This window comes from Carex rostrata, chromosome 33, assembly GCF_964058835.1.
Source record: "Carex rostrata chromosome 33, lpCarRost1.2, whole genome shotgun sequence".
NCBI lineage: Eukaryota > Viridiplantae > Streptophyta > Magnoliopsida > Poales > Cyperaceae > Carex > Carex rostrata.
Genome location: NC_135950.1, coordinates 874,823 through 891,099, shown reverse-complemented (window position 1 = coordinate 891,099; position 16,277 = coordinate 874,823). Strand labels below are relative to the sequence as shown.

Genomic DNA, 16,277 nt, shown 5'->3' with positions numbered 1-16,277 from the left:
GTGATGTTAGTTAAGGGCTAATCCGATTAACCGGGACGGGTCAATTGGACCCATCCGGTGGGACGGGTTTACAGGACCCGGTCTACTTAGTTTTCGAAAAAACTCAACAGTAGTGTTCTTTTTAAATATTTTATTTATTTTATTTCTATTAATAAAAAATTCGGCTTGTTCGAATACGCATCTCTGAGATATCTCATATTTTGAGTGACTTTCTAAAAAATCTCAACCATTACGTAACCCCCGAATAGGCACCGGACACGTCGGTCACGCAAAATAAGAGATATCTCAGAGAATACGCACTCAGCTTGTTCGAAGCTGACGTGGTAGTTAAGAACTTGTTAGATCTCCCGCGAACATCCCATACCGCCGATTCACTTCAGATATCGCTATTTCGAACTTTCTCGAATTAAAAAAGAAACCCTTTATAAAAACTCGAGATACCCATCTATCATTCTCGGATTTCGAAAAGTTCTCTCAAAAACCTCTCTCAAATTTCGTCAATAGTTGTTAGTTTTGATCGATAATGGCGGGAAAGGGCGAAGGTCCGGCGATCGGAATTGATCTTGGTACCACTTATTCGTGCGTTGGTGTGTGGCAACATGATCGGGTCGAAATCATCGCGAATGATCAAGGGAACCGTACGACTCCGTCATACGTAGCCTTTACAGACACGGAGAGGCTGATCGGAGATGCAGCCAAGAATCAGGTCGCCATGAACCCTATCAACACTGTTTTCGGTAAGTTCAATTTTCAAAATCTTGTTTCTCTTCTACAGTTATCTTTTTCTGCAAAGATGTGAAATTAGAGATAAACCTCACTTATTTTAGGGAAATAATGGTTTTGTACCAATCACTTGGTTCCCAGAACGTCAAAGAAGCAATCTTGAATCAAATCTAGTTTAGTAAACAGCCAATTGATTTTGTATGATATCAATACAGAATTTATGGCATAATAAAAATTAATACGGTAATTTAAATTGTTGTACTTGGGTAGTCTATGAACAGAATGTTTTCGGCAAGTTTAATAATCAAAATCTTGTCTCTCTTCTAAACTCATGTTTGTCGTAATTAAGTGTTTAATAAATTGTTGCAATAATGTTTTCCGGATAGATTTTAATGGGGGCAATTACCTAATTATCTGCAAAGATTTTAAATTAGAGATGAACCTCACTTATTTTGGGGAAATAATGGTTCTGTACCAATCACTTGAACATGCAAGTCTCAAAAATATTTTCTAAAGATTTTAAATTAGAGATGAACCTTACTGGTAATATTGAGAAACACTTGGGATTTATGTGAACATGCAGTCTCAAAAATATTTTCTAAAGCCTAATTTGAGTGCTGTGGTACTTGTTTTGTACTTGATTGGTTAGTAATTCACTGTGTTTACGAAGACATTCTAACTTACCTGATGTTCTGTTTTGTAAAAATTGCAGATGCGAAGCGTTTGATAGGGCGTCGATTCTCTGACCCGTCAGTCCAGAGCGACATGAGGCACTGGCCGTTCAGGGTGATTCCCGGTCCAGCGGATAAGCCCATGATCGTGGTCCAATACAAAGGTGAAGATAAGCAGTTTTCAGCTGAAGAGATTTCCTCTATGGTCCTTATCAAAATGAAGGAGATTGCCGAGGCCTATCTTGGCTCCACTATAAAAAATGCAGTCGTGACGGTTCCTGCCTACTTCAATGATTCTCAACGCCAAGCTACAAAAGATGCTGGTGTAATTGCTGGCCTCAATGTCCTGCGTATTATAAATGAGCCGACTGCAGCTGCCATTGCATATGGCCTTGACAAGAAAGCTGCCAGCTCAGGAGAGAAACATGTTCTGATTTTCGACCTCGGTGGGGGAACCTTTGATGTGTCGTTGCTCACTATAGAGGAGGGAATTTTTGAAGTGAAGGCAACGGCCGGTGATACTCACCTAGGTGGTGAAGACTTTGACAACAGAATGGTGAACCACTTTGTGCAAGAGTTCAAGCGCAAACACAAGAAGGATATTACTGGTAATCCCAGGGCTCTCAGGCGTCTCAGAACAGCTTGTGAGCGAGCTAAGAGAACCCTTTCTTCCACAGCCCAGACCACTATTGAGATCGATTCTTTGTACGAGGGGATTGATTTCTATTCTACAATCACGCGAGCAAGGTTTGAGGAACTCAACATGGATCTCTTCAGGAAGTGCATGGAGCCAGTTGAGAAGTGTTTGAGAGATGCCAAGATGGATAAGAGCAGTGTTGATGATGTGGTACTCGTGGGTGGGTCCACTAGGATCCCAAAAGTGCAACAGCTTCTTCAAGATTTCTTCAACGGCAAGGAGCTATGCAAGAGCATCAACCCTGATGAGGCTGTGGCATATGGTGCTGCTGTTCAGGCTGCCATTTTGAGCGGTGAAGGTAACGAGAAAGTCCAGGACTTGCTGCTGCTCGATGTCACCCCATTGTCTCTTGGTCTTGAGACAGCTGGTGGTGTCATGACTGTTTTGATTCCTCGGAACACCACCATTCCCACCAAAAAGGAGCAGGTATTCTCCACCTACTCAGACAACCAGCCTGGTGTGCTGATCCAGGTGTATGAAGGTGAAAGGGCCCGCACCAAGGACAACAACCTTCTTGGCAAGTTCGAGCTGTCTGGCATACCTCCGGCACCGAGAGGCATTCCCCAAATCAATGTTTGCTTCGACATTGATGCCAATGGTATTTTGAATGTATCGGCGGAGGATAAGACCACCGGTCAGAAGAACAAGATCACAATCACCAATGATAAGGGTAGACTCAGCAAGGAGGAGATAGAGAAGATGGTTCAAGAGGCGGAGAAATACAAGGCAGAAGATGAAGAGGTGAAGAAAAAGGTCGAGGCAAAGAATGCTCTAGAAAATTATGCTTACAACATGAGGAACACAATCAAAGATGACAAGATATCTTCAAAGCTACCAGCTGATGATAAAAAGAAAATTGAAGAAGCAATTGACCAGGCCATCAGCTGGCTCGATGGCAACCAGTTGGCTGAGGCAGAGGAGTTTGAAGACAAGATGAAGGAGCTCGAAAGCATCTGCAATCCGATTATTGCTAAGATGTATCAGGGTGGTGCACCTGGCACAGCCATGGATGAGGATGCTCCGGCCTCAGGCGGTACCAGTGGTGGTGCTGGTCCCAAGATAGAGGAAGTCGATTAAGCTAATGTCATTTGGTCTGTTGCTGTTCATGTCTATGTGATATATTTCATGTATAGTAGTTTTTCTTTTTTCTTTTTTGTTATGGTAGTTGGTGTTGATGGTTTGACATTACTTGATGGTCGGTCAAGAATGCTGTTGTAACTTTTCTGGTATGGAATAATATCGTGCTTTAGTTTTGCAATCTTATCTTAGTGATTAATTTGTGATATCTTTCTGGTACAATCTTTCAGTGTCGTTGTAGTTTACTGAACAGGGGGCATTTGTATGAGTTTTGTGAAGTCTGATGGGTAAGGTTTAGCAATATAGTTCTATTTTGTTAGAGCAAATATTCTGTTATGAATCTTTTGAGTTTTTGAGTTATCTTTCAACTTCAGTTCTATTCAAACTGTGAAAAATGGCAAAAGCTGTAGGCAATACTTGCTCTGGCTTTTAATTTTTTCTGACATTGCAGTTAGCCAGTAAAACATTGAGCAGTGACCAGTGCAGATTGTGATAGGTAAAGCAGCAGTTCCAGAGAGGTTGATTCTTGACACAAAAAAGGAACAAATAATAGAGCCCTCATTTCTCTTTCTCATTAGAAAAATTGTGTGTTGCCTCTTGTATATAAGCATAAACTCAAGATGCTACCTGCTGATTCTGAGCATTCTGCTATTTTCCAGGTATTCTCCTAGTTATTCTACTAGTTTTTTTTTTTTTTTTTTATCTAGAACCTACTTTAGAGGGGCAAGGCCTGCTATCCCGATATGTAATTTCGGGAATTGGGTAGGATAAGACCTGGATTTGCAATACTTGATTGAATTCAGAGAAGACAAACATCTGCAGCAACTTTTATCTATGTTTTAAGAGTTAAAGTTGGAATGAGATGAGGAATTTACAATGCTTGCTCTCACTCTCTCTATAATTGTTATACCTTAATCTGGTTGAAAAACAAAATTTTGGTGTTGGTCCACTAATACTGTACCAACCATCCTCTGAACTTAATTCTGTTATTTAGGGTTTATTTATAATTAGTAAAGCATGAAACTCATAAATTTACTATTTAATTTTAGAAACTTTTTAACTTTACTCTCTCCCTCTCTCAGTAATGCTCCCTGTCTATACAGTGTATATATACCAAGGTCGTCAGAAGGAACACTCAGAAAAATAATTTTAACAGCATCAGGAGGAGCTTTTGGGTCTCTATCAATCTCTTACAAAAGTATACTAACTTGTTGTCTACTTTGCAAATTAAGCCCTCTTCTACCAATTTTTGCTTAATATCTACTTAAATTGCCCTTTGAGAAAGTTTATTTTTATTATTTTTCTAATCATGTAGGTATTAGAGGTGTGATTGAAGCACACTATTTATTTGGAGCCGACTATAATAACATTGAGATTTTGATTCACCCACAATCTATTATACATTATATGGTTCGAAAAACAAGTTATTTTTTTATTGTTGTATCCTTCATTTATGACTTGTTTAAATAGTACTGTCATAAAGAGCGAGAACAGAAAAAGTTATACAAGCACCAATTGTTCTGATAGTTGCATTTCTGTACAGGATTCTTCTATTTCGGCACTATTGGGGTGGCCTGATATGCGCCTACTTATCTTATACACAATTTATGTCTTGGCCCAAGAGATTGCCATGTCTGATTATGATATGTCGGGCCGGAGCTCAGTTGTTGCTTAAACATATATAGGAATCCCATGTAACAAGATTTAGGTTATTTTTCAGTGGAAATCAGCCTGTAAATGTTGTCATATTGAGTAACAAGTATTTGAAATCAGTGTTGTAAATAACGGTATGCGGTCGTCAGACGGATGTGGTATTGTCAAGTGATTAATCGGTATGTGACCGGTTAATCATAATTATGTTGACAATTTGACGTTTTTATTAAATTTATGTGTGTATATATATCATAATTTATTAAAAATAATTTATATAACTCATTAAATTTATTAAATAAACTTAATTTAATTTAGTTTTATTATTATAGCATGAGGATATGACACTACGCTTATTTTTTCTTAACGCGTAAGCACTCTACGTGTGTAAGTAATACATTTATTTAATAAAAAAAAAAATTCAAGAATTAAGTTTTTTCAAATACTAATAACATATTATTGAAATAAAACATTTCAATATAAAATCATTAAATTTAATTTATGATAACAACTTAGTTTTATAAATAAACATGTTGTATTAATTGAAAATATTACATCAGTAAATTAATAAGAAAAATATATGATATATAAATAACATAAGAATTAATCAATTTCAAAGTAAGAAGAAAAAACATATATAAAAATATTGGATGTATGTCCAAGCACAAATAAAGCTATAATATAAAACTTTTTATTACACTAAAAAAAAGCAATGTGAAAATAAATATTCACTGGAATAAGTTGGAATAAACGAAAATAAACGGACCATTAAACAGAGCAATGTGAAAATAAATATTCACTGGAATAAGTTGGAATAAACGAAAATAAATGGACGAATAAACGAAAATAAATGGACGATTAAACGGTAAAACGGCCGATTAATTGGAAAAATGGCCTAGTCGTTTTTATCCTCAAACAAGCATCCGTTAAGTGTATTCGTAACGGTTTGGCAGCCGGTAACGATTAAACTGATGTTTAATCGACCGTTAAGACCGTTTTTTACAACACTGTTTGAAATACAATGCATGCTTAAATCAACACCAAATCATGTACTATTGGTCTGATCAAGTTAATGTACACAACAAAAACTTAAGAGGAAGATAAAATACTCCTCCGGAGCACAATAAAAGAACTGATAATTGATAATTAAGGTTCGAAATTGATAAAATACTCTTCCGGAGCACAATAAATTAAAGGATTCGAATAACGAGTTATATATTCGTAACTGTAGCATAGAGATGCATGTATTGTAATTCTGTAATTTTAAGCAAGGCAATTGATAAATAGAGATGATTGAACATCGAGATTGTGATACACCCACAATCTATGGTTCGAAACACAGATTATATATATATGTATTGCTTGTAATTGACAATTAATGTTTCATGTTATACATTAAGTGGTATTATTTTAATATCATATGTGACAAAATTTGCTACATCATGAATTATTTTAAGCTCAGAACATAATTTGACTGGCGATGCTTAATTACACGTTACACCCACTTTGAATTGGAGGAAACAGCTAGCATGCATTAAATAATGTGACTATAGCTAGCATGTGGCAAGTCCACTAACTGGAAGTTTTGTAAATCCATCTTGCTAGCTAGCTAGACTGTGATATATACCTAAGCCATAATAAATTTGTAGTGTTTATCCTTTGACCCATCACCCATGCAATTGCAATTGGTTTCTAAGGTGGTTAATCCATACTACCAGCGCAAGTGATCACTTTCTAATTCCCCTCCCTGCCCAGAGGCGTGTGAAACAAAAAAAAAAAATTCTTCCATTAATCGAGGATTGCTAACTGTTATTTTCTTTTTCTTTTTGAAAACTTGGTAGTAGCTACCAAGGTTCGTGAGGGGGAATTAAACTCTCGACTTTTTGGTATAACAACTCTAGGACATTTTTCTAGCCAATTGTGCTACCTCCCCTTTCTCTTGCTAACTGTTATTTTCAATCCGAATTTTTAGAGATTCACCTGTGCAGAAAACACTACTAACTATGGTAAAAAAAAAAAATGAGATTCTACACGGTTTTTGAATTGTCTACGAAAGTTGTGTACAATAAGGTTGCTAAATTTTACACGTTTTTTTAACAGTGTATAAAAACACTAATTTTGTACATTTTAATTAAAAGCCGTGTATAATTTATATTTTTTTCGTAGATTTTTTTTACCAAAAGACATCATACACTGTTTTTAAAGTAAAATTGTGTATAAAAACACAATTTGCACGGTTTTTTAATAATAAACCATGTAACTCTGCATCTGAATTTAAAATTAACCAAAGATTTAAATATCAAAAATACTAAACTAAATTTCAAATGTAAACACTAGAACACTACATTTACCAATATAAACAACAATTACAATTATATCACATTTTATTAGTTACATGAATAACATTCTAACTTAAAAAAAATGAAAACACAACAAAAAAAAAAAATCCTAAATCTAAGACTTCAAAAGTACGGTAGAAGACAAAAAAAAATAGAAATGAAAAACTTAATTGGAAATTTCAACTCAAGTTTTGAGACCCCCTTTGTTTTTTTTGCATGAAAATTCGATAACCACTACGGAGTCAAATTCATAATTTTCTTCTTGCAAGCTTTCCGAAAAGTGGTCATTTGCTTAAATTGGATACTCGAGCTCCGATATATGCCTATTTGAAGTTTCTATGTCGAAAATCGTCTTTTCGGTGAGATATTGTCCCTCTTGCCTTATCTCTGGCCCTAGCCTCACCTGTTTAGATTTAATTCTCTCAGAGAAAATATATGTACAGTCTACAAGAAAGAGATCCTTTAGAAATAACTTGGAAGAAAAAGAGAGATACATTATAACAGGAATGCACAGATTGATGACGTAGACAAATTTGTATTTTTTTTCATCACACACGGATCATTATACACAGTTGTAAACAGTAAAACAGTGTATAATGTGCATAAATTTTCATAGCAATTTTTCTCGCTTTGGACACTGATTTAATCAAAATTTTGAACAAACATATATAATATATCGTGTATTCTTTGTGTTTTTATACTAGTGATTTATCTTCGAGTTCTTACTAATTATATTTTAATTTGTCACTGGATTTTAGCTTACATTTATTTTGTGATATATTCGATGGTTCATATTTATTTTCAGGGATGACATAAATAAAAATGTTTGAGAACCAGTCTTTAATATATTGACAAAGACAATGTTCTTTATGTAAAAGATCACAGTTTTGAAATCTTGATTGAGGAATAACTTGTGAATATTAAATAATTAGGTGACTTTACTAAAAAAAAAATGTTTGAATTGCAGATTGTTCATACAGTGTGATTCAATTTTATTTCAATATGAAATTTATTTTATCAACCATAAAAGATGGTTAACTTCAATGTTTTGTACCAAAATGGGATCCATTTCTTATTTGAGTACTGGTGAAAAATGGAGCGAATGTAAAAACAGAAAAGAAGTGAATGCACTATGGAAAATGGATGTATGCATGATATATAGAATAAATTATATGTGCATCTGCACGACATAGCATAGACGATTGATTTATCTCATTAATATGATAAATGGAAAGCACCATATATTATTATGCAATTGTCAGTTGATATATAAATGTCATTTGGCCTTTAAAAAGAAAAGCTATTTAGGACAGATTCAGGATTTTCGTCAGTAGAGGGCAAAATAATATTGAATCGGGTTTAAATAGCTAATTGGGTTTTAACCCATTAACTAATTAAGTACTCGATAAAAAATAATGCTTTAACTTATACTTTTCAATGCTCCGACTTATAATTTCTAATTCTCTAACTTATAATTATAATTACCAATCATAATTCAAGAAATTCATTTTTATTTTAACCTTAAATTTAATTCGAATTACAAATCAAACATCCAGAAGGAGTAAAAAAAAATTCAAAGAGGAACAAATTAAGTCGATCGAAACTTTTCGATCTTCACTAAAACTCAAAATCCAAAGAGTTAGCTGTATGCCCCTGTGAAATCATTTGAGTCCGCCCCAGATGCAATTATGAACTAAAAGCTCGTTAATCTTTTTGCTTTAATTTTATGAAATTTGCTGAAAGACATTTCACCGAGTAGCCTTCAAAATATTAGAGAGATATATAAGGGGGCAAATGCAAAGTGCAAATTAATTTTCAAGATATTTTCTTCGATATCTGAGAACGGGCATTGAACTACGGGTAGCTTGAATAAGTCCGCAAAAGTTTGTTCAAGGCTTGGGTTTTGAATTGGTTAAATAATGCGCCGCATGTTTTGATATGCATTCTAGCCAAACTTACAGACGACGGAATAATTCCTTAAATCTCGCTACGTCGATCGTCGTCCATATAACACATCATCATTTAAGAGCCAATCAGGAAGAAGCTTCTTTAATTAACTAGTATTTTGTCCGTAGCAAATACGGGTTCAAAATTCAAACAAAAAAAAAATTCAAAAAAATAGAAATAAATCACACCAAATATTTTCATCTTTAACAATATTTATCTCTTTATAATTTATCTTTATTTAATAATGAACTGAACTATTTTGTCTTTACCCCTCTCTTAAATAGAAATGTAATCATAGTGAGCAAATATATTGATTACTTTCTTATTTTGTAATCAATAACATAAAAAGAAAGAATGAATGTTATCAATTAATTGTTTTTATGACAACATTCATACGAAGAAATTGTGAGAAAATCAGTATAGCGAGTATTTAGAGAACTAAATACATGCTTCAACACAATAAATGCCAATATATTGCTACATAAAATTGCAATTGCAATTTTTTTTTTATCTTAACTATTTAAAATCCAGCAAATTAAATCACAACCATTGACGGATTACGACATCTACATGCTTAATATATATAAGACTAATATTGTGCCCGTGCATTGCAACGGGAATATATTATAAGATAACAACAAAATCTTATACACAATGACATATGTTCATAAAAAAAATTATACTAAATGACAAATATTATTTCTTAAATAACATATTAAATGACATCTACATATAAGTAATATTTCTTAAATGATATACTAAGTGACATATATTTTTCTTTATCTTTTGAACTTATTTTCATAAAAAAAATCTCAAATAAAATGTCATATTAAAGGATAAATAACATTTCTTAAATGATATAAAAAAAACAGAAACAAATGAAGACATGATCAATTAATTATCAATCAATTAAAAAATTCCTTAAATGATATTTAAAAAATAGAAATAAATCATTACCAATCAGAAATATGATATAATTTGCATGTGAAAATTACGTGTGACGAGTACGCATTTAAATAAATTTAAACTTCTACACAATAAAAAAATATAAAAAAGATGCATTGAATTAGAATATTTGATTGAAGAACTGATATATTCAATTCGAAATTTCATTTTTTAATCAAAGCTGTTAGCGAATCAGAATATCTACTCGCTTAATATAAGAATGGAGAGGATAGATATATATGCGGCCATTTTTATTAATATCCCTGAAAAAAAAGAAAATTTTAAAAATGCCCCTCTCTAATTTTTTTTCATACATGCCCTGACCGCCTGGGCCTGGGGCGGCCCAAAACACCAAGTGAGGCGCCCCAGGGCCCGGCGGCCCATACCCCAAGTGAGGCGCCACCCCCTGGGGCGCCCCATTAGTAATTTGGTTTTTTTTTTTTTTTTTTTTTTGAGAAATCTTAGTATTTTGATTTGAATAATTTTGTTGAAAAAAGTGTTGGGTTTATGTATATGTGTATGTCAAAAAATAAAATATTATGTATATGTGTATGTGTATGCCAAAAAATATAATATTTGATATATTTACGAAGTGATGTCGTAAATTTTTATAACTTTAATTTTTATTTTTATTTCTTTGGTGAACTATATGTATAATATACACACATACACATACACACATGCACATACACATACACATACACATATACACATACATATATACACATACACATACACATACAAAAAAACTCACATACACATATACATACACATACACATACACATACACATACACATACACATACACATACATATACATATACATACACACATACACATACACATACACATACACATACACATACACATACACATATACCAAATAAATCAATTTGCATAAGCAAAATAGCAAGTTTATCTGCCACCACGTCTGAATAAACCTAACAAACGACTAGTTCTTCTGGTACCAGTGGCAGGTGCGGCATTACTTGTAGAGGCTTGGCTACTAGATGATTGGCTTACAGGAGGAGGGGGTTGTGTTCTACCGGTTGCTTCAGCAACAACTCTGGCATTTTCTCTTTCGTTGTGTTCGTTTATTGCATCTAAATGTAACAATGCAATTCAGTTAGTAATATAATTAAAGCATAAATAAATTTTGTACAATTCTACGTACCTGCCCTGCGCCTGTCGGAAACAGAACGGCGAGCCCGATTTCCCGACGGTCGCCTACCACCCATCTCGTCCATGGTCATTACAATACGCTTGTGTCTCCTCCTTCCCTTTCTTATCCATCCTTCTGAAGGTAATATTCTATCTCCGACATATGCAGGCCACTCATGCTGATCAGGATAAGAATGGAAAGATCCACCCCAAGTGGAAGCAAGGTAATCGGTACGGTACATGTCAGCAACATAGTGATCCTCACAGTAGTTCCTCACTCGGCATACCGCCATCACGTGACTGCAGGGTATGTGACTTAGCTGGGGTCCTTGGCATGTACAGGTTACCGCCCTGGCATCTCCGAATTTAACCACGTACTTGCAAGCCCTCTTGACAAACGCCATAGTGCCGTCTGGTTTACGGGTGGTAGGAACGTACTCATTTGGATTTTGCACTTCGAATTCTGTTCCATCGTTACCCATCGGGATCACGGTCATGGTTGCACCTTTGTCTCTGTGTCGTCTTAGTTTATCCTCCACCCTTGTTGAAAATAACTGGTTCATCCTTATTAATTCTGCGGCCTTAGCACGCCGTTCCTGAAACCAGGCATTTAACTTGTAGAATGTGTCCTCTACAACTGCAGCCACAGGCAACATCCGGCTCTGCTTGAATACTGCATTCAGCGACTCGGATCCGTTGGTGGTCATAATTCCCCAACGCCTCCATCCCGGGATTGATATATTTTCTCATATGCTGGATCTTCGTTGACATCTCGGGGATTATTTTTCCCCACCTTCATTAAGTAGAGATTTGCCTTTGGCATGTACTACATAGAAAATAAGGAAATAGAATAATGTAAGTAAACAATTGTAGTAAAAAAAAATTGTTTTCTTAAAGTACAATAATATATGTAAACAATTGAAATGCATGTACCCTTGCAAAGCTGCTAGTCATCTCTACCACCCTTCTCGGCTTTTTCTTTCTGCAATTCCATCTAAATGTATCAGTAACCCACGTGTCGCCTCCGGTTGCCTTGGAAAGGTTCTCCGCAACGTGTTGCATACACAACCTGTGCACACACTGGCCAGTACGTGTTGACCAACCGTAATCTTCACGATCAAAAACATATTTTATTCCTTTGTGCTGGTCTGATATCACACAGAAAAACTTCCCTTCCCCAATCACCCGTCTTCTTAAAAACTGCATAAAGAATCCCCAGTTCTCGCCGTCCTCTTTACGAACAATTGCAAACGCCAAAGGCAACAGCTGGTTCTCAGCATCATATGCGCATGCTATGAGTAGTCTCCCCTCGTAACGGCCAGACATGAAGCATGCATCAATGCTGATAACAGGTCTGATGTATGGCACAGCCTGGATACAAGGACGCATTAATAAATGACATAATAATGGGTACATGACATAATAATGGGTACATTAATAAATGACTAATTGAAAAATAAATAAACAAAATTAAAAAAAATTCCAATTTTTCTACAGTAGGTGTACAGCAATTGCTACAGTAATTGTACAGTACGCTGCAGTAAATACCAACAATAATGTACAGTACGATACAGTACAGGTCAACAGTAAATGTACAGTACGCTACAGTAAATGTCAACGGTAATGTACAGTACGCTACAGTAAGTGCAACAGTAAATTTGGAACAGTAATTACTAATTATTATAATTAAAAAAACATACCTATTTTCCCCAGTTATCGCCTCCAGAGAAGGTCTGAGATCGGGAAGTGACAGAGGCAGAAAATGCGTTTAAATCACAGGACTAGTGGGGCGCCCCAGGGGGTGGCGCCTCACTTAAGGTATGGGCCGCCGGGCCCTGGGGCGCCTCACTAGCTGTTTTGGGCCGCCCCAGGCCCAGGCGGTCAGGGTATGTATGAAAAAAAATTAGAGAGAGGGGCATTTTTAAAATTTTCTTTTTTTTCAGGGATATTAATAAAAATGGCCGTATATATGTGCAGCCATATTAAGAATTTTTACTTGTTGAAAATATATATTAGATAATTCCATTCAATAGTAGCTTTGGAGATTTTTTTCATACATGGTACCTAGGTAATGCCTATCCAAGTCCGGATTCTCTTCATTACTTTACCGTTTGAGTTTGGATTCGGACCGTTTAATTATTAAAATCCGAATTAATTTGATTTAAATTGTAACGTAATAGACATATTAATATGAGGAGGGATCCTATTAATTACATCATTTTATAGTGATATATCTTGATACTATATGTTTATAAGTCATTTTTGTGATTTCAAAGTCCAAACAGTTGATCTGAACTGTTCATAATGACCTCCATATTAAAATATGTTGGAGATAAAAATTTACTTTTTAATTTGGAATTTTTTAAGTTGGCTTTCCCTTCCAGCAATATAACAAGTTCCTTCCATTCTTTTTTAGCGTCTCCTCTTCAACCATAGCCCTTCTCTATTCAGGATAAGCAAGCTTAGTATTTATTAAGATGTGTACAAAATTGTTGTTTTCAGACAATTTTAGATCACTAAAAACAGTGATTTTTAAAAATTCTAAAAAAAATATTAAACAATTTCCACAAAATGTAAAATTTAGTCTGCAAGCATATTTTAATATAAAAATAATATTGAACAGTTTGGATTGATTATTTGAATTTTAAAATCACAAAAATAATTTATAAATATATAGTGTCAAAATGTGTCATCATAAAATAATGTAATTGAATTCCTCTATTACTATTAGTATATAAGGAACAGATCGAATTCAAATTTTCCGGTACCTTAGTGCTTATTAGGTGATATGAATTCGTGCCTAGCTAGCACATGTATTAATAAAATTACGTTCTTTCCTAAAAAATAATAAAATAAAATCACGTTCTGCAAACATTCTAGAGCATTCACTTTGTCGAGTACTGTTCAACAATCAATTAATTCAATAATCTTGAACTCTGACTTGGATCTCTTAATATGTCAAACCCAGAATTTTCTCAACTAAATTTATTAGTGGTCAAGAAAAACTGCATGCAATGCTCCATACAATCTTTCCCCACCACTCAATTAGTCCACTTCATATTTGTTATATAATGGGGGTACAGATCTTATACTATATGCACGCCGAAAACAATGGCACTTGTACTAAAATTATTTTTCTTCTCTCTTTTGCTCCCCTTGAGCTATTGTGCAGATCCTATAGCACATTACTGTGCTCAGAGCTACACTAGTAATCAAATTCAAACCAACATAAACCAAGTTATATCAGACCTAACAACCAAGGCCTCTGTCAGCGGCTTCGCGGTCACCTCCTCCGGCAAAGGAAAAAATACAATTTACGGCCTCGCACAATGCAGAGGTGATGTCAGTGCAGATGACTGCTCGGCTTGCCTTGCTAGCGCTGCTAAGCAGTTTCCCATGGTTTGTTCCTTTACGAACTTATATATATTTGAATGTTTAAATTGAGATATTTGTTATCTGATCAATCATTTTCTTGTTATCTAAGAAGTTTAATTTACATGACAAACACAGACATGCCCGAAACAATCGGATGCTAGGCTTTGGTACGACTACTGCTTCGTGCGTTACGACACAAACAACTTTATCGGGCAGTCCGATACTGGTTACGTCACGATCCTCTACAATACTCAGAATGCTACAAATCCTGATGCATTCGACAAGGCAGTCAGAAAGATAATGGCCAAAGTAAATGCAGACGCGGTGTCATCCGGTAGCAACAGTCTCGGCCGTGAGAAGACCAAATTCACGCAGTACATAACCATCTATGCTTTGGCGCAGTGCACGAGGGATCTTCAGCCGCTGCAGTGCGCGCAGTGCCTGTCAACGACTCTGCAGTGGTTTCCGATTTACTGCTCGCATAGGCAGGGGTGTCAGGTGTTGTATAGCAGTTGCATGGTACGGTACGAGATCTACCCGTTTTACTTCCCGCTTGATGGGGACACCGCAAATTCTGCTAAGGACTCCATTACCAAAATCGTGCATCCTCTTTAGTTGCTGCTTAATTTGTTCTTGATGTAATGCTCGGTTATACAAGTAATGACTTTAATAGTGCTTTCAGTAGTGTGTCTAGAATAAGATTGGTGATGATGCATAGTTCACCACACATCCATATATAGGCTATTCCATTTCACCAATAAATTTATAAGTGTGATAGAATTATGTAAACTCTGGGTTGAATATATATTTAAGTTTTTCTTATTTTCCTTTTCTTTTTATAAACATATTGACAAAGCTGTTGGGAGGTGAAACACTAACACCTCCATCTAATTGTTAATTTTAAGGACCGTCTATGCTAATTAAGGAGACTCAAATAAAAAATAACTGAAGTACTGAACATAAGTTCATTTCACGTATACTCCTCAAAAACTTTAAAATTACATATTTCCCCCTCTAAACTTCAAAAACTCACAAATTTACACATTTTATTGTCTTTTTATATTAATACTCATTCTAAATTTACAAAATACCCATTTTGCCCTTTATTATCAAACACCCCATTGAAGTCAAATTTGAATATGAAGGATTCATCTACTGTCCGATCTGCACGCATCAATCTATACACGTCATTTCAATATTCGTGCGCGTTTGCTTCAAGATTGGTGCTAATCAAGCACACATGGATCTTAAAGAAATTCCGATCTGTGCACATTATATTACTTCAATATCAGTGCGTTTTCGCTTCAAGATTCGTGTTGAATTAGCGCTCCTTTTAAAGCATTTCGAACAATAGAGAAACACTTCAGATTCAAATTTGAGTTCGATGAGTGTTTTATGCATTTAATAAATGGTCAAATGAGTATTTTGTAAATTTAGAATGAGTTTTAATATAGAAGACAATAAAATGGGTAAATTTGTGAGTTTTTGAAGTTTAGAAGGAGAAATACGTAATTTCAATATTTAGAGGGGGAAATATGTAATTTTGAAGATTTGGAGGGATACATGTACGAAATTCCCCCCTTTTCTTTTTACTTGAACAAACCTCCAATTCGAACTTAAATTAGTTATGTTTCAGTCCATTTGGTTTGGTTTTTAACTGTAAAATACAATAACATTATTTATTCAATGGAC

General features: G+C 35.0%; 3 protein-coding genes across 3 annotated transcripts in view; all 3 read left to right on the top strand.

Annotated features, from left to right (window-relative positions):
* The window catches only part of LOC144548268 (zinc finger protein BRUTUS-like), a 71,999-nt gene that overhangs the window by 39,313 nt on the left and 16,409 nt on the right, over window positions 1-16,277 (top strand). The window lies entirely within an intron of this gene.
* Window positions 487-3,349, top strand: LOC144548490 (heat shock cognate 70 kDa protein-like). Its single transcript, XM_078297177.1, has 2 exons — window positions 487-737; window positions 1,436-3,349. Exons 1-2 carry the CDS (start codon window positions 524-526, stop codon window positions 3,166-3,168), a joined length of 1,947 nt encoding a protein of 648 aa, XP_078153303.1. The 5' UTR covers window positions 487-523; the 3' UTR covers window positions 3,169-3,349.
* Window positions 14,284-15,410, top strand: LOC144548725 (cysteine-rich repeat secretory protein 55-like). Its single transcript, XM_078297452.1, has 2 exons — window positions 14,284-14,609; window positions 14,721-15,410. The coding sequence occupies exons 1-2, from the start codon at window positions 14,322-14,324 to the stop codon at window positions 15,198-15,200; spliced, it is 768 nt and encodes a 255-aa protein (XP_078153578.1). The 5' UTR covers window positions 14,284-14,321; the 3' UTR covers window positions 15,201-15,410.